Source organism: Antrostomus carolinensis, unplaced genomic scaffold, assembly GCF_000700745.2.
Source record: "Antrostomus carolinensis isolate BGI_N321 unplaced genomic scaffold, ASM70074v2 scaffold38504, whole genome shotgun sequence".
In the NCBI taxonomy this organism is placed as follows: domain Eukaryota; kingdom Metazoa; phylum Chordata; class Aves; order Caprimulgiformes; family Caprimulgidae; genus Antrostomus; species Antrostomus carolinensis.
This window is the reverse complement of record NW_010313533.1, coordinates 38,956-55,259: the sequence shown is the minus strand read 5'-3', so window position 1 is coordinate 55,259 and position 16,304 is coordinate 38,956. Positions and strand designations below refer to the sequence as shown.

At 42.4% G+C, this 16,304-nt stretch overlaps 1 protein-coding gene across 1 annotated transcript in view; it reads left to right on the top strand.

Annotated features, from left to right (window-relative positions):
* The first annotated feature begins 1,239 nt into the window (after positions 1–1,239).
* Positions 1,240–16,304, top strand: part of LOC104524484 (oxysterol-binding protein-related protein 5) — a 52,413-nt gene continuing 37,348 nt past the window's right edge. Inside the window, 5 exon segments of the mRNA XM_010167384.2 lie at positions 1,240–1,299; positions 8,295–8,375; positions 9,044–9,145; positions 10,724–10,927; positions 16,079–16,163. Coding sequence (XP_010165686.1) covers positions 8,355–8,375; positions 9,044–9,145; positions 10,724–10,927; positions 16,079–16,163 — 412 coding nt within the window. The 5' untranslated portion in view covers positions 1,240–1,299; positions 8,295–8,354.

Genomic DNA, 16,304 nt, shown 5'->3' with positions numbered 1-16,304 from the left:
CCAGACAGCTTTCTGGACACTCTTCCCCAAGCCTGTAGCATTGCATGGAGTTGTTGTGACCTGGCACTTGGCCTTGTTGAACATCATATAGTTGGCCTTGGCCCATCTATCCAGCCTATTCAGATCCTTCAGATCCTTGTAGAGCCTTCCTGTCTTCAAGCAGATCAACACTCCCACCCAGCTTGGTGTCATCTGCAAACTTACTGAGGGTGCACTCCATCCCCTCATCCAGGTCATCGATAAAGATACTAAACAGAACTGGATCGTTCTTACTGTCTTTTTTTAAAAGTCATTGAGAAAGCTTCTCCCTCTATTCCTGCAGGAACACGTGTGCATGTTTTGAGAGAAGGAAAATGGGTGGGTTTGCATGGTTGGGATGACAGAGAAGTCCACATTTTCCTCTGACTTGATGGCACCTACCACAGAAGAACCCTGTTTATTTGGACCTCATTTAGCAGTGTAATTAGATATGAATAATTACGGTTGAAATGTTGATTTTATCAGCAGAGGTGTCTCCTGCTGTTCCTAATCAGCGAGACAATCCTAAACCTTAACTATTTTGGAAGAGAAAGCTGTAATATTTAGTGTATTGCATGGCATCAGAAACTGAGTCAAGATCCTGGGAGAGAGCTCTGGGAATTGGTGTAACGAGAGAGGAACACAAACTAACCACCATTTCATTGCCATCCGGGCTGTTACGGAGAGCTACACCTGGGTCTAAAGACTCTTGATCTGGGTGTTCAAAACCTGGCTCTACCTCTAGAGTTACTGAGTGCCTGGGTTTGATTTCCTATGGAGATGGAATCAACCCAATAAATCAGATCTGGCTTTGAGATTCATGTACCGGCTTTTTTGGCTGCAGCTCCCTAACATGTTTCTGGAGGGTAGCTAGAAATAGAAGCAAGGCCTGTTAATAAATTTTTAACTAAATTTATTCAACTATGAAGCTATAAAATGCAAATGACAGCAGCTGAAATGAAAATATAACATGAAGGAAGCAGCTGCAGACAAGTGATTTCTTATAATACATGAAAACAGGCTCTGCATCTTCAAATACATTTGGCTGTACTTGCCTGGAGCTTGCACGTTGTTGTGCTGGAATGCCCTGGAGAGGTCAGCGCAGGGAGATGGTGATGAAAGGAGCTTTGGGAGTGTGCAACAAGGGCTCGTGTACATGTCCCCTGCTATTGCTAGAACCTGGCAAGCTGCAAACAGACCTTGGTTTTGTTTTTTGAGGCAGGCTTCTCCTGGGAACCCAGCCTCCCACTTCTCCTGCCAGTGGAGAAACCCAAGGACCAGGTAACTGTGTCCAGGGCTTTGTTATAAAGCCAGATGTTTTGCATGCCTTACAAGGAATGGTGTTAAATTGCCAGTGACTTAGGAATGTAAAGAAGAAGGACTTCTGGACAGAACTCAGAGCACTGAAATGCTGTCCAAAAAGGAGTTTGGTTTCTGAGATGCAGGATGAACGCAAGGTAGGAATGTGTTTCTGAGAGGCATCTGGGTGAGCACATGGCTCAGCTGTGTTCTCCCAGCCTCAGGACCTGCCTTGCTATTTAATCTCCTACAGGAGTATTTTTGACAAGGGAGGCACCCTTGGAAGGTGTGGCTGCCCACCTAGATTTCTGCCATGCTTTGTGTGTACCTGGGAGGTGTTGGTGGGTCTCTCCTTGACAGTGAACTTCTGACTTGCTTTGCAGTATCAATAACAGTGGTGAGTCCCTATTGTGAAATATCTTGTACCTTAAAAATTTAGGCAAACTTATGGTCAATTTGCTTAATATTTCATTTTTCACGTCCACTCAGCTCTAAGGCTATAAAATGAAACCTTACTGTCAGGTGTCCAGAACTGTACGTAGGGATCTGTCACAGTATTTCAGTTTAAAAATAAATAGCAATTCCACCTGCTTGAATCAAAGGAAGGAGTGTGTGCTAATTGGGTCGTGTTTAGGTTCCCGATAGCAGGTGGGAGATCATTTTTAGAAACCAGACTGTAGGGTGTCTAGGTTTAATTAATGGATTCAAAAGTAAGTGTTCTAGGTAACAGATCCGTGCCATGAATACTTCCCCTTCTTTTGGCACAGTGGATATAACAAATCTTGTTGGAAATCAGTGTTCCTTCAGCAGCGCAGTTTCCATGTACCGCACCACACTGACTCTTTGCACCCAGAGTGAGAAGGAAAAGAAAGCCAGTTGGGTGACTCAGAGGGTTTTGCAGCTGATTTCAAGTGAGCAGAGGTGTACCCTGGAGGATCCTGGGAAAATTGCAAGGTGAGATTTTGCACTGAGAGACAGGAAACGTGGAGCATCTCTCATTGAAGTAGGTGTGTACAAACCCTGAAACACCAGGTGCCTCACAGAAGGGAGCATAGGCAGCAGTAACTGTTCACTTACAGAAATGAAGTCTCGAGGTTGGTAACTTTGGGTAAACCACAGCACTCTGTTGTGTCACCTTGGGTCACTGGTGATCATAATTCCTTACTCCAGTTTTTCTGATGGGGGAGATGAGGGTAAATGGAGGTGCTAAAATAAAATGATTTATTAAACAGTTTAGCACAGCATATTGTAAGCTGAATGTCCAATAGTTTTTCATTGCTCACTTTCTTGGTTTGTTTAAACTCAGCCTAGGAACAAAAGCTGTACCTATAGCTACAGGGGAAAGCAAAGCTTTGCTTCAGACTTCTGCTTAGCACCACAACTGTGTCAGTCTAGCCTGGTCTAGTGGAAGGTGTCCCTGCTGATGACAGGGGGGTTGGGACTGGATGAGCTTTAAGGTCCCTTCTAACCCAAACCAGTCTATGGTTCTGTGACTCTATGATTCAGTCATGTGAAACAGCATCTTTCTCAGTGTGCAAATTCCCACCTCACTTAAAATGTTCTTTAAATATTCTAAACTTGCAGAACATTCTTCCCACGAATGGCACACTTAAATGATCATACCGCAATCCCATGAGGTCTGTGACGTTTTCCTTAATTACTATAGTCTGATGCAATGGAGCAAAGTGTTCCACTGAACACCAGTACAACTTGAAATCTGGAGCTGCTTGGATAGCTGAATTTCAGCGATGATTTTCCCTAGATAGTGCTGTAATGTCAGCTATTTATTTGTACAGGCTTCTCAATTTGTGCTAATCATTGTGCTGTTTCAGTGTTGTAAACACAGTTGCTGTGTCGTTCTAACATCATTGAAATAAAGGGGGATTTTTTTTTTTTTTTTGCAAACTACAAAGTTTGAGGTGAAAATTATTCAACTTGCTATAAAGCAGCATATTGATTGAAGGGTCATCTTTCCTGATGCAATGCTTGTTTGTCAGTAAGAATCATTTCACTGACTCTGCTGTGCTTTGGATAAGCTGTAAGTTCACAATAAAATAAAAAAGTTCTACAGAAGAACTGCTTATAGTAAATTGAAAACAAAATTGTTTAAATGCAGCTGAGATGTCTGTGAATATTCACATGAGTAACAAGAAGCTCTTCACTTCCAACGTTAAACCTAGCTTTTCCGTAGTGTTTGTACTACTTCAGGAACTTTTGTTTCATTTCTTTTATCTCAGCAGTGGTACACATCTGTAACAATTATACCTGGAAAAGATTTGGAGAAATTGCCCGTGAGCAAGGATGTGTCTCCCATGAGATGATCATTTTTGCTTTGTAAAACATAACTTATGATCTCAGCTACTTTTGTTCTGCCTTCAAATTCCTAACTGATTTCATCTTTCTCTCACTTGGATGCAAAGAAGTAAAAAGAGCGACTTGTAAGCTGTCACTGCTATTAACATGCAGACCACAGACTGAGAATGACTTTATTTAAATGTTTCTGCCTTGGAATAATTCTGTTTGTCTCTCATTACACATTTTTTGTGTTCATCTCGTGCAGCAGGGATTGCTTGTGCTGAACAACAGGACATTCCTCTTGCTGTTATCCGAGACAGGGGATGCTGATCAGCTGGTGTCCCCCACACCAGAGTCAGTCACAGACTGTTTTTCTGTGAAATAATTTGGTTCCTCTTGGAAATGAAGTCACCAAAAAGACACTGGATCAGAAGAGCACTATTGTGAGGACTCTGTATGCTCCCGTACAAAGCCCAGCAGAAGTGTGAGGGTATTGTGATAACTGCTAACAATCAGTGGATCTCCAGAGCTACATGACTGAGATGAAAGGGAACAGAAACTTAACAGGGATAAAAAGTATGTCTGTGAGTACAGTACAGCGTTTTGTCATCACTCAGTCCTGGAAAGGGCAGATCTGGTTAGAGAACTAAAGAGGGACAGCGGTTTCCTACCCCTGTAAGTGCTGCTGCATGCCCTGGTAAAAGTTTTTGGCAGATTAACAGTCTTCTCTCCTTATAATTATGAGAAAATTAAATGGAAAACATACATATTGCTTTCTTAGTACTATATTCCAGTGTTTTTTTTTAATTTTAAAAAGGACACCAATTCCCTACCCTCCCATTGTACAAAATCTCATCTCTGATTAATGGTGTTCATATGTTTCTGCAGAGAGAGGGGGCCAAATTCTAATATCCTGCACAAGCATTATCCCAGTGTCCTTGAAAGATTTGCTGTGATGAGAAATGGCTTCTCCTAGTTTTCTACCAGGCCAAGAAAGGCAGGGCAACATAAGGATGTCATTAAATGCTCTTGACGTGTCTTATGGATCTTTAGAGCTGGTGGCCTGGATTTACTGGATCTTACAGTGCCACGAGGTACAACCAGAACTATTAAGATAAATTCATTTAAAAACATGAAATCATGTTACTTCAAGTCACTTACCAGGTTAAACCTGGAGGAACTCTATGTTGGATCAGCAGCGTGGGGGCCTATGGTATGCAATCCTGGGGCCTCAGCTCCCACCTTTCCTGTGAAAAAGCAGGAACTTTAAACCCAGAAATGCAATGCTTTTCACTCTGTAGACCCACCTGGCGATCACCTGCCAGCAAACTGCTGCTTAGGACCCGTGATGGTGCATCCTCATAGGTGTAACCAGAAACCAAGTCAGCAGGGAGAAGCAATCACTTTGCCTTGTGAAAAAAGTAACTGGGGAACGGCATTAAGTGTCTGCGAACAGAAGTCCCCCGTCAGGCACATCTGAAAGCTTGCCCATGGCTCCTAGTTAAAACCATGGCTTAGCTTTACTAAAATTTCCTCTCTTCATAAAGCTTGGTCACTTTACAGCCATCCTGGGGATCTGTGCTATTTGTCACACAGCTGCTACATCACAGGTTTTGGGACATGGCAGCACAGACATTTATCTTCCCGTGCCTAGAAATTCTTAGGCAAGCAGTGAGTGACTTACACTACTGCTTCTTTCTTGTCCGTTCTTAAGCCTGCCTCTGTGTGCACCATCCCTGTGGCTGTGTTTCCCTTCACAGGCAAGGTCAGCAAATTCAGCAGGTCTGGGGATTGCTCAGACGTGAAGAAAGCAGCACAGCGGGTCAGGACCCCACTGCAGCAGCCTCCAAGGCTGTTAATCCAGCTGCTTTGTAATGATTTCAGTCACTGGTTTGTAATGATTTCAGTGACGTTTCACTGTATTTGCTGAGCTGCTAAGGGCTGCGGTGGTATAAGGGGAGATCATCCCTTCATCCGCTGTTCTGTGCTGTGGCTTTGTGACTCGCATCGCAGTGTGGGGTGGCATCGGGTCTGCAGTGTCCTTGGTCACACAGCTACGAGTCAGCTCTCCTGAAGAGCCAGAATCAATGTCTGTCTGTGTAAACATCCCAGATTTGAAGTCTTGTGGTTGTTTAATTGTATTTGTAGTGGGACCCAGAGAGACTCCAAGGAGGAGGCAGTGAGGCTGGTAGAGCAGTGGAAGTGCCTCTGTCTGCGTCAGTGCCGGTTCCCCACGAGCAGCAAGTTGAGGGCTCAGGTTTGTGGGGGTTGTTGGAAGTCTTTCTGAATTCATCTTCAAGTAAATTTCCTTGAGCCAAATAAGCTTAGGGGCCAAAATTTTATTCCTTATTTTAGTGCTAAGATGTAATTGTCTAGACAACAGTGACTGTAGCTTGTTTTAATTAGTTAAGCAAGAAGCATTCATTGTATCTCGATGCTTTGCAGACACCTGAGCAGGATTTCCTAGAATCTCGGGGACGTCTGTGCTTTTTCTGCTTCTCACACTGGCTAATGAGGAATAGTACTCAACGATTCTCACTGCATCTGATCTCTTGGGCTGGAGGGAGTGAAATTACCAATAGACAGTTGGCTCATAGTTGTATCTCAAGGACAGGACATTATCCCTGCTAATTGGGAGAATTCTTCTGATGAGTTTCAGGGGACACGTGTCTTGAATCATGAAAGGATAATCTCCTAATAATTCCGTAAGATTCTTGCTCAGAGACACTTAAGCACTTAGAAATGTTTCCTCATAAAGAAAAGCTTGTAGCCTATCTCCCAAATGTCTACCACTGCCCTTTGAAATGTGACAAAGACCCTGTGGGCACAATTCTCTGCTCAGATGTTATATCTGTGCAGCAGTTCCCACCATAAATCTTGTGTTTTTACAGCGAAGTCCCATGTGCAGAAATACAAAATACGCACCAGAGACCGCACTGCAGGTAGAGGAGGCAGGGTTAGCTTTCCCTAAAAACAACAGTGACAAATATTGAATGGTTTGCAGCAGTCCAGGAGACGACATTTTCTTTGAGGGGATCCAATGCCGAGTTCACTTGTAAACTGGACAGTCAGATCAGGGACTTCTCTGGTCTTTTATGTGCCATCACAGAGTTTTCATTTCTCTATTTATTCTTAAGTATCACATGTAGTTTTGTTTTTAGTAAAAGATTACTGTAAGGGTGTTTAAGAACAAGGAATAGGTTCTACAGTGACCCCGGCTCTGTTGCAAATTGCACCTTCTGCCCCTAATTTCTCATCCTGCAATGTCCACAAAGAGTTTAGCTCAGTTGAACATGCGACTTATCTCCCATTTTTGCCCTGCCGCAGTCTCCAGAGCATAGCTAATGGCTTGTTTGCTGTGATCTGGTTATGCATTTGTGTGTTTTTATCTAAATCATGTGAAAAGGACTGATCTGGCTGTCATTGAGTATTTTCCTGCTCACACTGTTGTTCAGCATGGTTTGTGGCTCTATTAGCTGGAGAGGTTTCTAGGTCACTAGGAGGGAAAAAGAAAGTGGGTCTCTGAAAACTGAAGGTGCTGTAAAATGATTACATCAACTCATGACATAAACGGGGGAGATTCTGAGAGCCCAGTGGGTTTGTTTCATATCATAGCAGTGAATTTATAAATAGAAACTATATTTGATACATTTTTTCCTTGGTACAGCTCATTTTTGTGGCATACCCGTTAAATTATGGTGGTCAAGGGCTGAGATTTTTTATAGAACTGTCATGCACAGGTAGGAGAGACAGTGCCTGACCCCAAAAGATCACAGTCTGAATGCATCAGGCACATGGAAAGTTGGAAGGAAAGGAGGTACAGAGAGAGAAAGTAACTTCCCCAATGTCACATAAGGAGTAACAGAGCCCAGACTGTGCCATAATTCTCACACCACTAACCCTCCCCAGGCTGTGGACGATTTGCTGACAGTACCTGTCCAGGTAGGGCTCCTCGGTGTGCGTTGGGCTGCAGAGAGCTGTACTCTCTAAGATACATTATTTTGGGAACAGTGATATTGTGACCGCGTCTAACAAAGGAAAGCATTTTTTCGGCCCATCAGCACAATCATGAGATCAGTCTGCAGCCGCTGAAAATGAATTTAAACAGCACTGACACTATCAAACATGATTTGAAGTGACTGGATGTTTTGTGCCTTGCTTCTCAAGGCCAAGATGATGATGATGATGATGATGATTTCCTGTATTCTCTGTAACATGATTAGATCATTTCTTGCCCACTCATGTTTCTCGACATTTCAGCTAGAGCAAGTCATTGCCAATACCAGGTCTAGTTCTGAAAGGTCTATACCAGCTTCCCCATAATTTTTATTCCAGCAAGTGAAATTCTTTCAGATCTGAAGAGAGATGAGCAATTTTCAAAGTCAGGAGGAAGAATAGCATTTTCTTGTGTTTTGTTTTGGTTTTATTTTATTTTACCAGATTTAATGTCTGCATGGGAGAAATTTGGTGGGGAATTTTCCAACTAGCTACAAGTATAAAAAGGAAGTTCGGCCTGAACTGCAAATACGCATTTTCTGTGTCTGCCTGTTGTTCTGCTGCTGAAGTCTGCAATCAGATCCTTCATGGATTCCTGGAAGATATAAATGACTCTTCATTAGAGCATAACTTGAACATCTTCATGTTAACACATTCCTGTTTCTTCTCTCCCTCTTTTTTTTTAGATTGAATATAAGCTTTGCAATGGGTCTGACAAAGAATGTGTGTCTCCCACAGCCAAATTCATGAAGAAGGAAACACTGAAGGTACGTGCAAAGCAGCCAAGTCGGCATCAGGTGACTTGCTTTTACAAAACAAGTAGTACCTTCCAAACACACCATTGGGAACTACTCTGAGTCATTTCCCAAGACCCAGAGAAGCCTCTGACTCTTTTAGGAGTCACTGTAGGCCAAGGGCATTTACAGGCTTTATATAGAGGATTAGATTATATACTGCAAAGAGAACAAATCAATGTAATTATTTCACTCTGTTCATATGTTCCAGAGCCATTAGGCACCTCAAGAGGATTGTAATCCTTCATTGGTCTTGTTAGGAGGAGTATGCCTGGGCAATCTGAGCAAATTATTGCTTGAACACTTGCTTGTCTACCAAACCAAAAGTATAAATAATTTGGTTTGGATGAAATTAGATTTAATCTTTTTAATTTGAGGGGTGGGGAGGACTGGGGTATTCAGCCTCTTTCTGTTCTCCTCAAAGAAAAGCCAAATTAGATTATGTTTAGTGAAACTCCAGGAGCAAAGAAAATCCCTGCTATCTTGTTATGTTTTTGTTCTTCCTTGCGCTCATTTCTGGCGAACCTGTGCTGGGTCAAGTTCTAGCTGTGCTATACATAGCTGTCCTTAATGCATTATGTTCTTTCCTCCCCAAAAGAGGCCCTGAGTACAGCTGCTGTGTTTCCTCTGTTTTCACCCAGGTACAAAAAAAGAATTACAGACAGGAGAAGAAAAGAGCGACCAAACAACTCTTCAGTGCTCTAAAGGATCCCAGTGTAGTGATCACAGCAGACTGGCTGAAGGTATTTAGTACAGACCATTGCTTCTGAGGCTGTAGGAAAAAATAAGTGAGAAGTACCTGATGTGTCTGAGGCTCACGCAGTAGCACTTTGAGTGAAGGCAGACTGAATAATTTTGAGTTGAAGTTGCTGTAAAGCTGTCCTTAAATAACTGCTGTAAAAGTGGAATTATGGGGAATATTTACTTTCCATCTTAACCAAACTCAATCCAATGTCCTTAAGTAGCAAAAAGGTTTCAAAAAGTACATAGCACAAAAGGAAGTGATGATGTTTCTTTCTCTTTTCCTGTCTGAAAGAGTCTGCTGACCTCTTCCCATAGATGTGTTTTTGTACTGAAGAGGGAATAGACAGAGGAACAGCCTGGAGATGGGCATTACAGCTTGTTCTATTGACAGTTGGATTTTATGTTGTCACAGCACAGAATGAAACATATTGGCCCGGATGACAACTGTAATTTCTCCTTGTGCAAAGACTCAGCTAGTGACAGCCTCTCATTGAAGTCCTGAAATTTTGTATGTGGCAAGATAAATTTGGATTGACATGGAGAGATGTTACCTTTGACCTCCTCCTCATTTGGGGCCATTTAGTCTTCTCAACTAATAGTGAATTGTTTGCCCCTTTTATAAAGGCAAAACCTAATTTCCAAACATCACCAAACACATAGCTCTTTTAAAAAAAAGTAACCTAGGGAGTTCATGAAGCGATACAATCGCATTTGACCAGTGTGAGAAACCTCCCACATTGTTCTATGATCAGAATTAGAGGCCAGAAAAGTGAGATGCTTATGGCTTATTTGAGAAATCAGATTGGCAACAAAATGTTTCGGTAGTGTTTAGTGTTGATGACAGATAAATACTGAGGTTTTTAAAAATACAAAATAGCTGTTGCATACGTACTGTGGTGTTCAGCAGCAAATAATCCTGGGCCACAAAAACAGAACAGTGACATAAGACTTGAGGTTGGGCCTGTGTACACTGATGATGAGAAGACCTTAGGCAAAATCTAACCTTACTGAGAAACTTCCCTGTTCTTAAAGCTGTGATCTTTAATGTACCCTATCAGATTGAATGTCTTCTATACAAGAGAGAGCGTGAATTGAGCTTGACAGAGAAGTAAACCAGCTGGGGAAAGTGCTTTTAAAAATGGGATATTTGGCAAAACCCATTAGTAGCTCTGTTCTGCAGAACGCTGTTAAAGTGACTCACAAGTCAAGTTAGACTAGCTACAACATTTTCTATGCAATGTTCTAATTGGTGTGTCCTCCATGATTATTAACAAATCACTCTGACGTGGGCCAGCAGTGCTGGTTGCCTAAAAAATCAAGCAAGCTGATAACACCAAGCCAGTAATAAAAATATGAAGGCTAGATTCTGAGAGCCAGATTTACAAGCTCTGGGATTTTGCTATGAGATCTCTAAGACTGTTCAGATAACAGAGTGTATTTTCCTGAGGAAGTGTATTGTAGTGTGGCCCTGGGAGAAACACGGACTGGAAATACTATATAAACAGTGAATAGATGCTATTTTTCTTTTAAGGAGCAACATAAATGCAACTTTCTGTTGTCTCCCTGCTTCCCTCCAGATCCGTGGGACTCTGAAGAGTTGGACCAAACTGTGGTGTGTTCTGAAACCAGGAGTGCTGCTGATTTATAAGACGCCAAAGATTGGACAGTGGGTTGGGACAATCTTGCTCCATTCTTGTGAGCTGATCGAGAGACCCTCCAAAAAGGATGGCTTCTGTTTTAAACTTTTTCATCCTTTGGATCAATCAATCTGGGCTGTAAAGGTAATAATCTTGATGAGTTGAACAACCTCTTTGTGTCTGAGCACTAGTACTATCTAGCATTGATATTACCTAGATTTGCTGTTATTCAGTTGCTGTTAGTGTTGGTGAGTTGACTGCATAAAAAGATGAAAGACACCGAAGCTTGGTCGTGATAGGAACATCAAAGGAACGTGGTGCATCGTGATCAGTTACAGAAATGTGTCATTCTTGGTGTATAGATGCATGCATAGACTGAGGAAAGGGAAACAGGTTAGTGCAGGAAAAAAGATCAGTATCTAGAAGCTGTATCAAGCCATGGCCTACATCTTTAAAAAGAGATGAGGAATGGACCCAGTTAACTGACTGCCCCAAAACAAGGACGCACAAAGCACCACATGCTTTGCACAGAACTGGAAGAGAGCTGGCAAAGAGACAAAAACCAGATTAATAATTTGACTTTTTTTTCCTAATGCCTCTGAGGTTTGGGTTTGTTTGTGATGGACTTGGAACTCACTGGTCTGCTCAAGCCTTGACTTTGGATAGGTTGCCTTGATTTTCTCTTATTTGAAATGGAAATAGCAAGGCTTTCTCTCCTTCAGTTGTTCTTCAGTCTGTTGTTACTCATAGCCTGAGACAGTCTCTTCCTGTACACAGTAGCTCCTGCAGTGACCCCTGGATCTCCTTGTAATGCAAATGATTAATAGTTTCTCAAACTTCTTAAAGTAACTCCCTGTAAATTTTTATTAAAGAGTTGCATTTCTTTTTCTTCTTTCCTTTAAGAACAGACAAAAATAAAAAAAAATATCTAGTGCCTATGAGCACAGAGGAGAACCCCAGTACCTCCTGAGAGGCACTGAGAGCAACATCTGTTGGATACCCTGAAGCAAAACTTAAATGTTCTTGAACTCTTGTTTCACCATTAAAAACAATGACTCGGTGAAGTTATTGCAGACATAAATTCTCTAGGAGACATTGCCAGTGTAAGCAAAGCATTACAAGCCACTGCTTCGCTGCAAGGTGGTCAGCAGAGTAAATCTACTTGGAAAGACACTTGTGGTAGTGATAAAGGCATTTGTCACTGGCATCAGAAGGTCTAACAAAATGGAGGGCGAGCCCTGTGGGAGCAGATCAAGCAACCTCGCTCCTGCTCATCCCTGCAGTTAATTGAACGGTTTTAAACACAGCTAAACAATTACTGTAAAATGTCTTCCAATTTTTAATAAGGTAGGAGTTGAGAATTAAAATTAACTTCACCAACCAGGGTAAGAGCTGCTGTTTTCTGACAGCAGCTTAGCTCTGATCTGTGCCTAGATGTGTTGATTTTGCTTTAAGTCCCACAGGTTTAATTGCTACCTTGCTTCTTACTCAGTTTTGAGAGTTTTGATGCTTTTTAAGATTCAGATCATGCACCCAAGAAGGCTGTTGATCATTTGCTGTCGATCAACAAAAAAATTCCTTTTGACTTGACAGGTCAAGTGAATTCTTCTGAAAAGCACAGTCAGGAGAGGTAGTGAAAAAGTAGAATCAAAACCACAGGTAGTGAAAAGTCATGTTGCTGACAGATCCAGAGTGATATGCCAGAATGCCCTTCCCTTTCAATGAATCATCCAAAAGGAAGAGAAGTTTTCATCAATGTGTATTTGCATGTTTCTATGTATATCTAATTCTTGTGTCTCTTGAGAAAATATATGACAGAAATAGGAATTGGTATATTAAATATGAAGGGAATATATCTCTGAAAATATTTATGTACTAGAGGAAGTCCCAAGAAATTTGAGTTTTAAAGTAAAAGTAATATTCTAAGTCACTTGAGACAGGTATTTAGAAAGCTACGTTTAAGCTGCATGGCAGGATATTTCCTGAAACCCATGTTCAGCCTGGATTGCTATGTGTCACAGAATCTTTCAGCCACAAGGTGAACACCAAAATACACATCAAGAAGAAATCCACCAGTCAACTACTTGATGTCAAAGAAGGTGTCTGCGCTCTGACGACAGTTTAAGGCTGAAACTGCTAAAAATACTGTTTCATTTTATGTCATTTCATAGCCTTCTTTTAAAGCAACTGGAGCATAATTGACTGATCTAAATTAGTTATGAATAACTGCAAAGAAAGCCTATTTCTTATGAAATATAGATTAGTCTGAGCTTAAGCAAAAAGCCCAAGTTCTTGTCCATCATGACAGAAATAAGATCTGGCCAAACAACTTTCACTTTTGGCTAAAATGGCTTGTGAAATTTTCAAGGATTTCCCAGACTAGAGTCCATGCTCCGTTTTTGTCTCACGTCAGTGGACTTCCAGGTAACTCAGGGTAATTAATGAGCACCTTGGTACGCGTTGGCCTGGCTGCTCAGCAGATGTTTCCATCTAGCTGCAGGGTTTAGCCCTGCAAGCTCTGCCCTAGACATTTATAGTTGTGCTAGCCAATTAAATCTGATGTGCAGTCATTTAACTTCAGTTGGAGCAGGATGAAATTTTGGGGCACTTTTCAAATGATAGGTAGGTAAGATGTGAGACCATTGCTGATAGTTGAAAGCTAGATACATGCACCAGGGAACTATTTTTCCTATAAAGCTCTCTAATGCCTAGAGCTATCTTAGAAGCATATCCCTGAGAGGAAAGTCCTTTATTCTGCACTGCTTTGCTGGCTTTTTGAACATTTTAGCTTGAAACTCCTTCACAGTGCAAATGGATTAGACCCTTTACCTTTTTGCTCTGCCCAGGCCTTGGTAAACCCAAGGCCAAAACCACCAAGGACTCAGAATCAGTCAGCAGCACAAGAAGCAGTTAGAAAAGCTTCCCCCGCACGCTCCAGACACTGCCACAGAGGTCCTGTGTCTGTGAGTGAGGGCAGCGTGATCCCACGCTGCTTCAGGGAAGAGACTTTTTGCTGGGATGGCTGCAGGACGCCAGGAAATGCCAACCTAGTGATTAGTGAGAGTGTGGGTGTCTGTCCTGTTGCTCCCCAGAGGGAGTGGAGGGCTATCTGCTGGCATGGTCTGCCCAGCTGTCCCAAATAAAGTTCCTGCAATAGTTTGTATTTCCCTTTGAGCTTGCTGAGAAGCTAGCTGAGCACTGTGGTGTGGGAAGGCTTTTATTGACTGCAGCTTGTTCTGGCATGTATTTAGAGCACTAAATGAGTAGGGGTCAGACCCACTGAATCTGGGAATATAGATCATCTTAATTTTGTTGATTTTAAGAGCTTTGAGTCATTCTTTTAAAAAAAGAAGTTCTAGTAATGGGCTTGTGCTGCTCTTTTACAGTTGTTCTGCTCCATGATACAGCACAGTTGGTTTCACCTTCATCGTTACAGTGACCCACAGTACTGTTTATAAAAGGGATTTTTTTTTTCCCCTTTTTTAAGCTTTGTTTTATGACTTTCCAAGACTAATTGTCTTGTCACACTATCTAAAACAGTATGAGTCCACTCCATTTCTCAAAGCCTAATCAGCCCCTGTTTGATGATGCCTTTTGAGTCTCAAATCAAATGTAGAGACAGGAATGATCTGAAGATCATCCTTTCTTAGTGGTGCTGTCTAGAGGCTGCAGCTGAGCTGCGGGTCCCGGTGTAGCAGGGATAACATTCACTTTTAGTGAGAGGTGGTCATTGTCTTGGAAGTCTTAGACTCTCAACAGGCATGATGCTCAAAGGCTGGGAGACAGAAAGCATCATTATCTCTGCCGTGCAGATACAGAACCTCATTTACTCTGTGGAGATGTTGACTTTGTTTTTATGGCTTCCTCACTTTTCTTCTTCTCCTTTCTGTGGGAAACAGCCCTCTCTATGCACAAGCATGCCTTACTATTGAATATATTTCCTTGGCAGAGTGACCTGCCTGCTTCTTGCGTTTATCCACATGCCTAAATGCCTGTTAAAACCTTGTGTTATCCCCTCCTCCCCTTCTCCCCCTTTTTTTAATAACAGTTCTCTGGATCTGTACTGTTTGGTTGTGGGGTTTTTTCCTCCAACACAGCAAATATCAATCTCTGCACTGAAAAATCAAGAATTCTCGAAGACCCTGCTCAGCTGCAAGCTACTGAAAGGAGAAATGCCATTGGGAATGATACCTGATTGCATTAATGTCACTAGTAATGTCTTGAGCTGCTCTGCTCTGGTTCACTAATCAAATCTCAACTTTGCCAGTCCTGGCTATTAAACCTTTAAACAGCCTTAATTTTGTGAACCTCTTGTGGGAGAGGGGAGGGGAGAAAGGAGTGAGTAACAAGGATCCCCATTTCTCCTGGCAGCTGAAGAACCCCACTCACCAGCTACAGGAACTGCTTTTCCATAGCAGCTTCTGGAGCTCAAGAGAGGAGAAAACAGGGAGGAGATCAAGGTGGGAGCATGTACTTCTGCTCAAAGAAGTGCCTAATCCAGGGTGGACTTTGCCTTCCTGGAGGGTCATGCTGAAGGGATTGTGGCAGGCTGTTTACAAGACACTATAATCTTTTTTGATGCAGCTACTAAACTAAAGGCAACATAAACAAGCAAAGCTTATTTTTGTTAAAGCCTGAAGTGGCTGTCACCCCAGGCACCACAGCATAAAGGTTCTCAAAGGGTCTGGATGTAGAGGTGAAGGGCTGCAGCCCAGCAGCATGTGCCCATGCTGGGAGACCTTTGGTCCTCAGCCTGTGGTTTTCCCTTTCTCCTCCTTTCCCACAGACAGGTTTGCAGGATGAAGTTTCCCCTTTGTTTCCTCTCTGCTAGAGGCATTCACAGCAGTAGGTGTGGGCTCTGCCACTTGTATGGTGACACATAAAAGGTGTTTCATTGCTAGAGTGTCAGGCTGCAGACAAGCTGGGCATGAACTGCATGGAACAGTCTGTTCCATGTGTTGCACAAAGATGGCTAATAGCAAATATTTGACTGGTTTTGTCAAGACCAAGAGACAGGATTGAGATTCTTCCATTCCTGAGAATCTCAATAAACAGAGCAGGTTTTGGGCTGAGCGTAGGTTAGACCAGGCCCTATTTGCGTCAGAGCTCATTACTGCTGTGGAGCTACAGCAGCAATATCGTGATTACTAATGAGTCTCTGTAAATTACTCCATCTGCTCCTTCCTTCTTTCCTATCAGAAACATACACACTCTGCCCAGGAAGCGTAGAAAGATGTTGAATGGTCCATTGCATCTTCTGTGCCTTGACGTCTTTTTGTCTGTGTGCATTTCCAGGGCCCCAAGGGAGAAAATGTTGGTTCCATCACTCAGCCTCTTCCCAGCAGCTACTTGATTTTCAGAGCAGCCTCTGAATCAGATGGTAAGTTTTGGTCTTTGTTGGCTTTCTCCAGATTGCGTACTCTGTGCGAGTTCATAACATAGGTTGATGAAAAAAAGAAAAGAAAAAGGTCTGTAAAGGGAAGAGTGAAGGCTCACCCAGCCTGAGCTGCTGCTGTTAGAT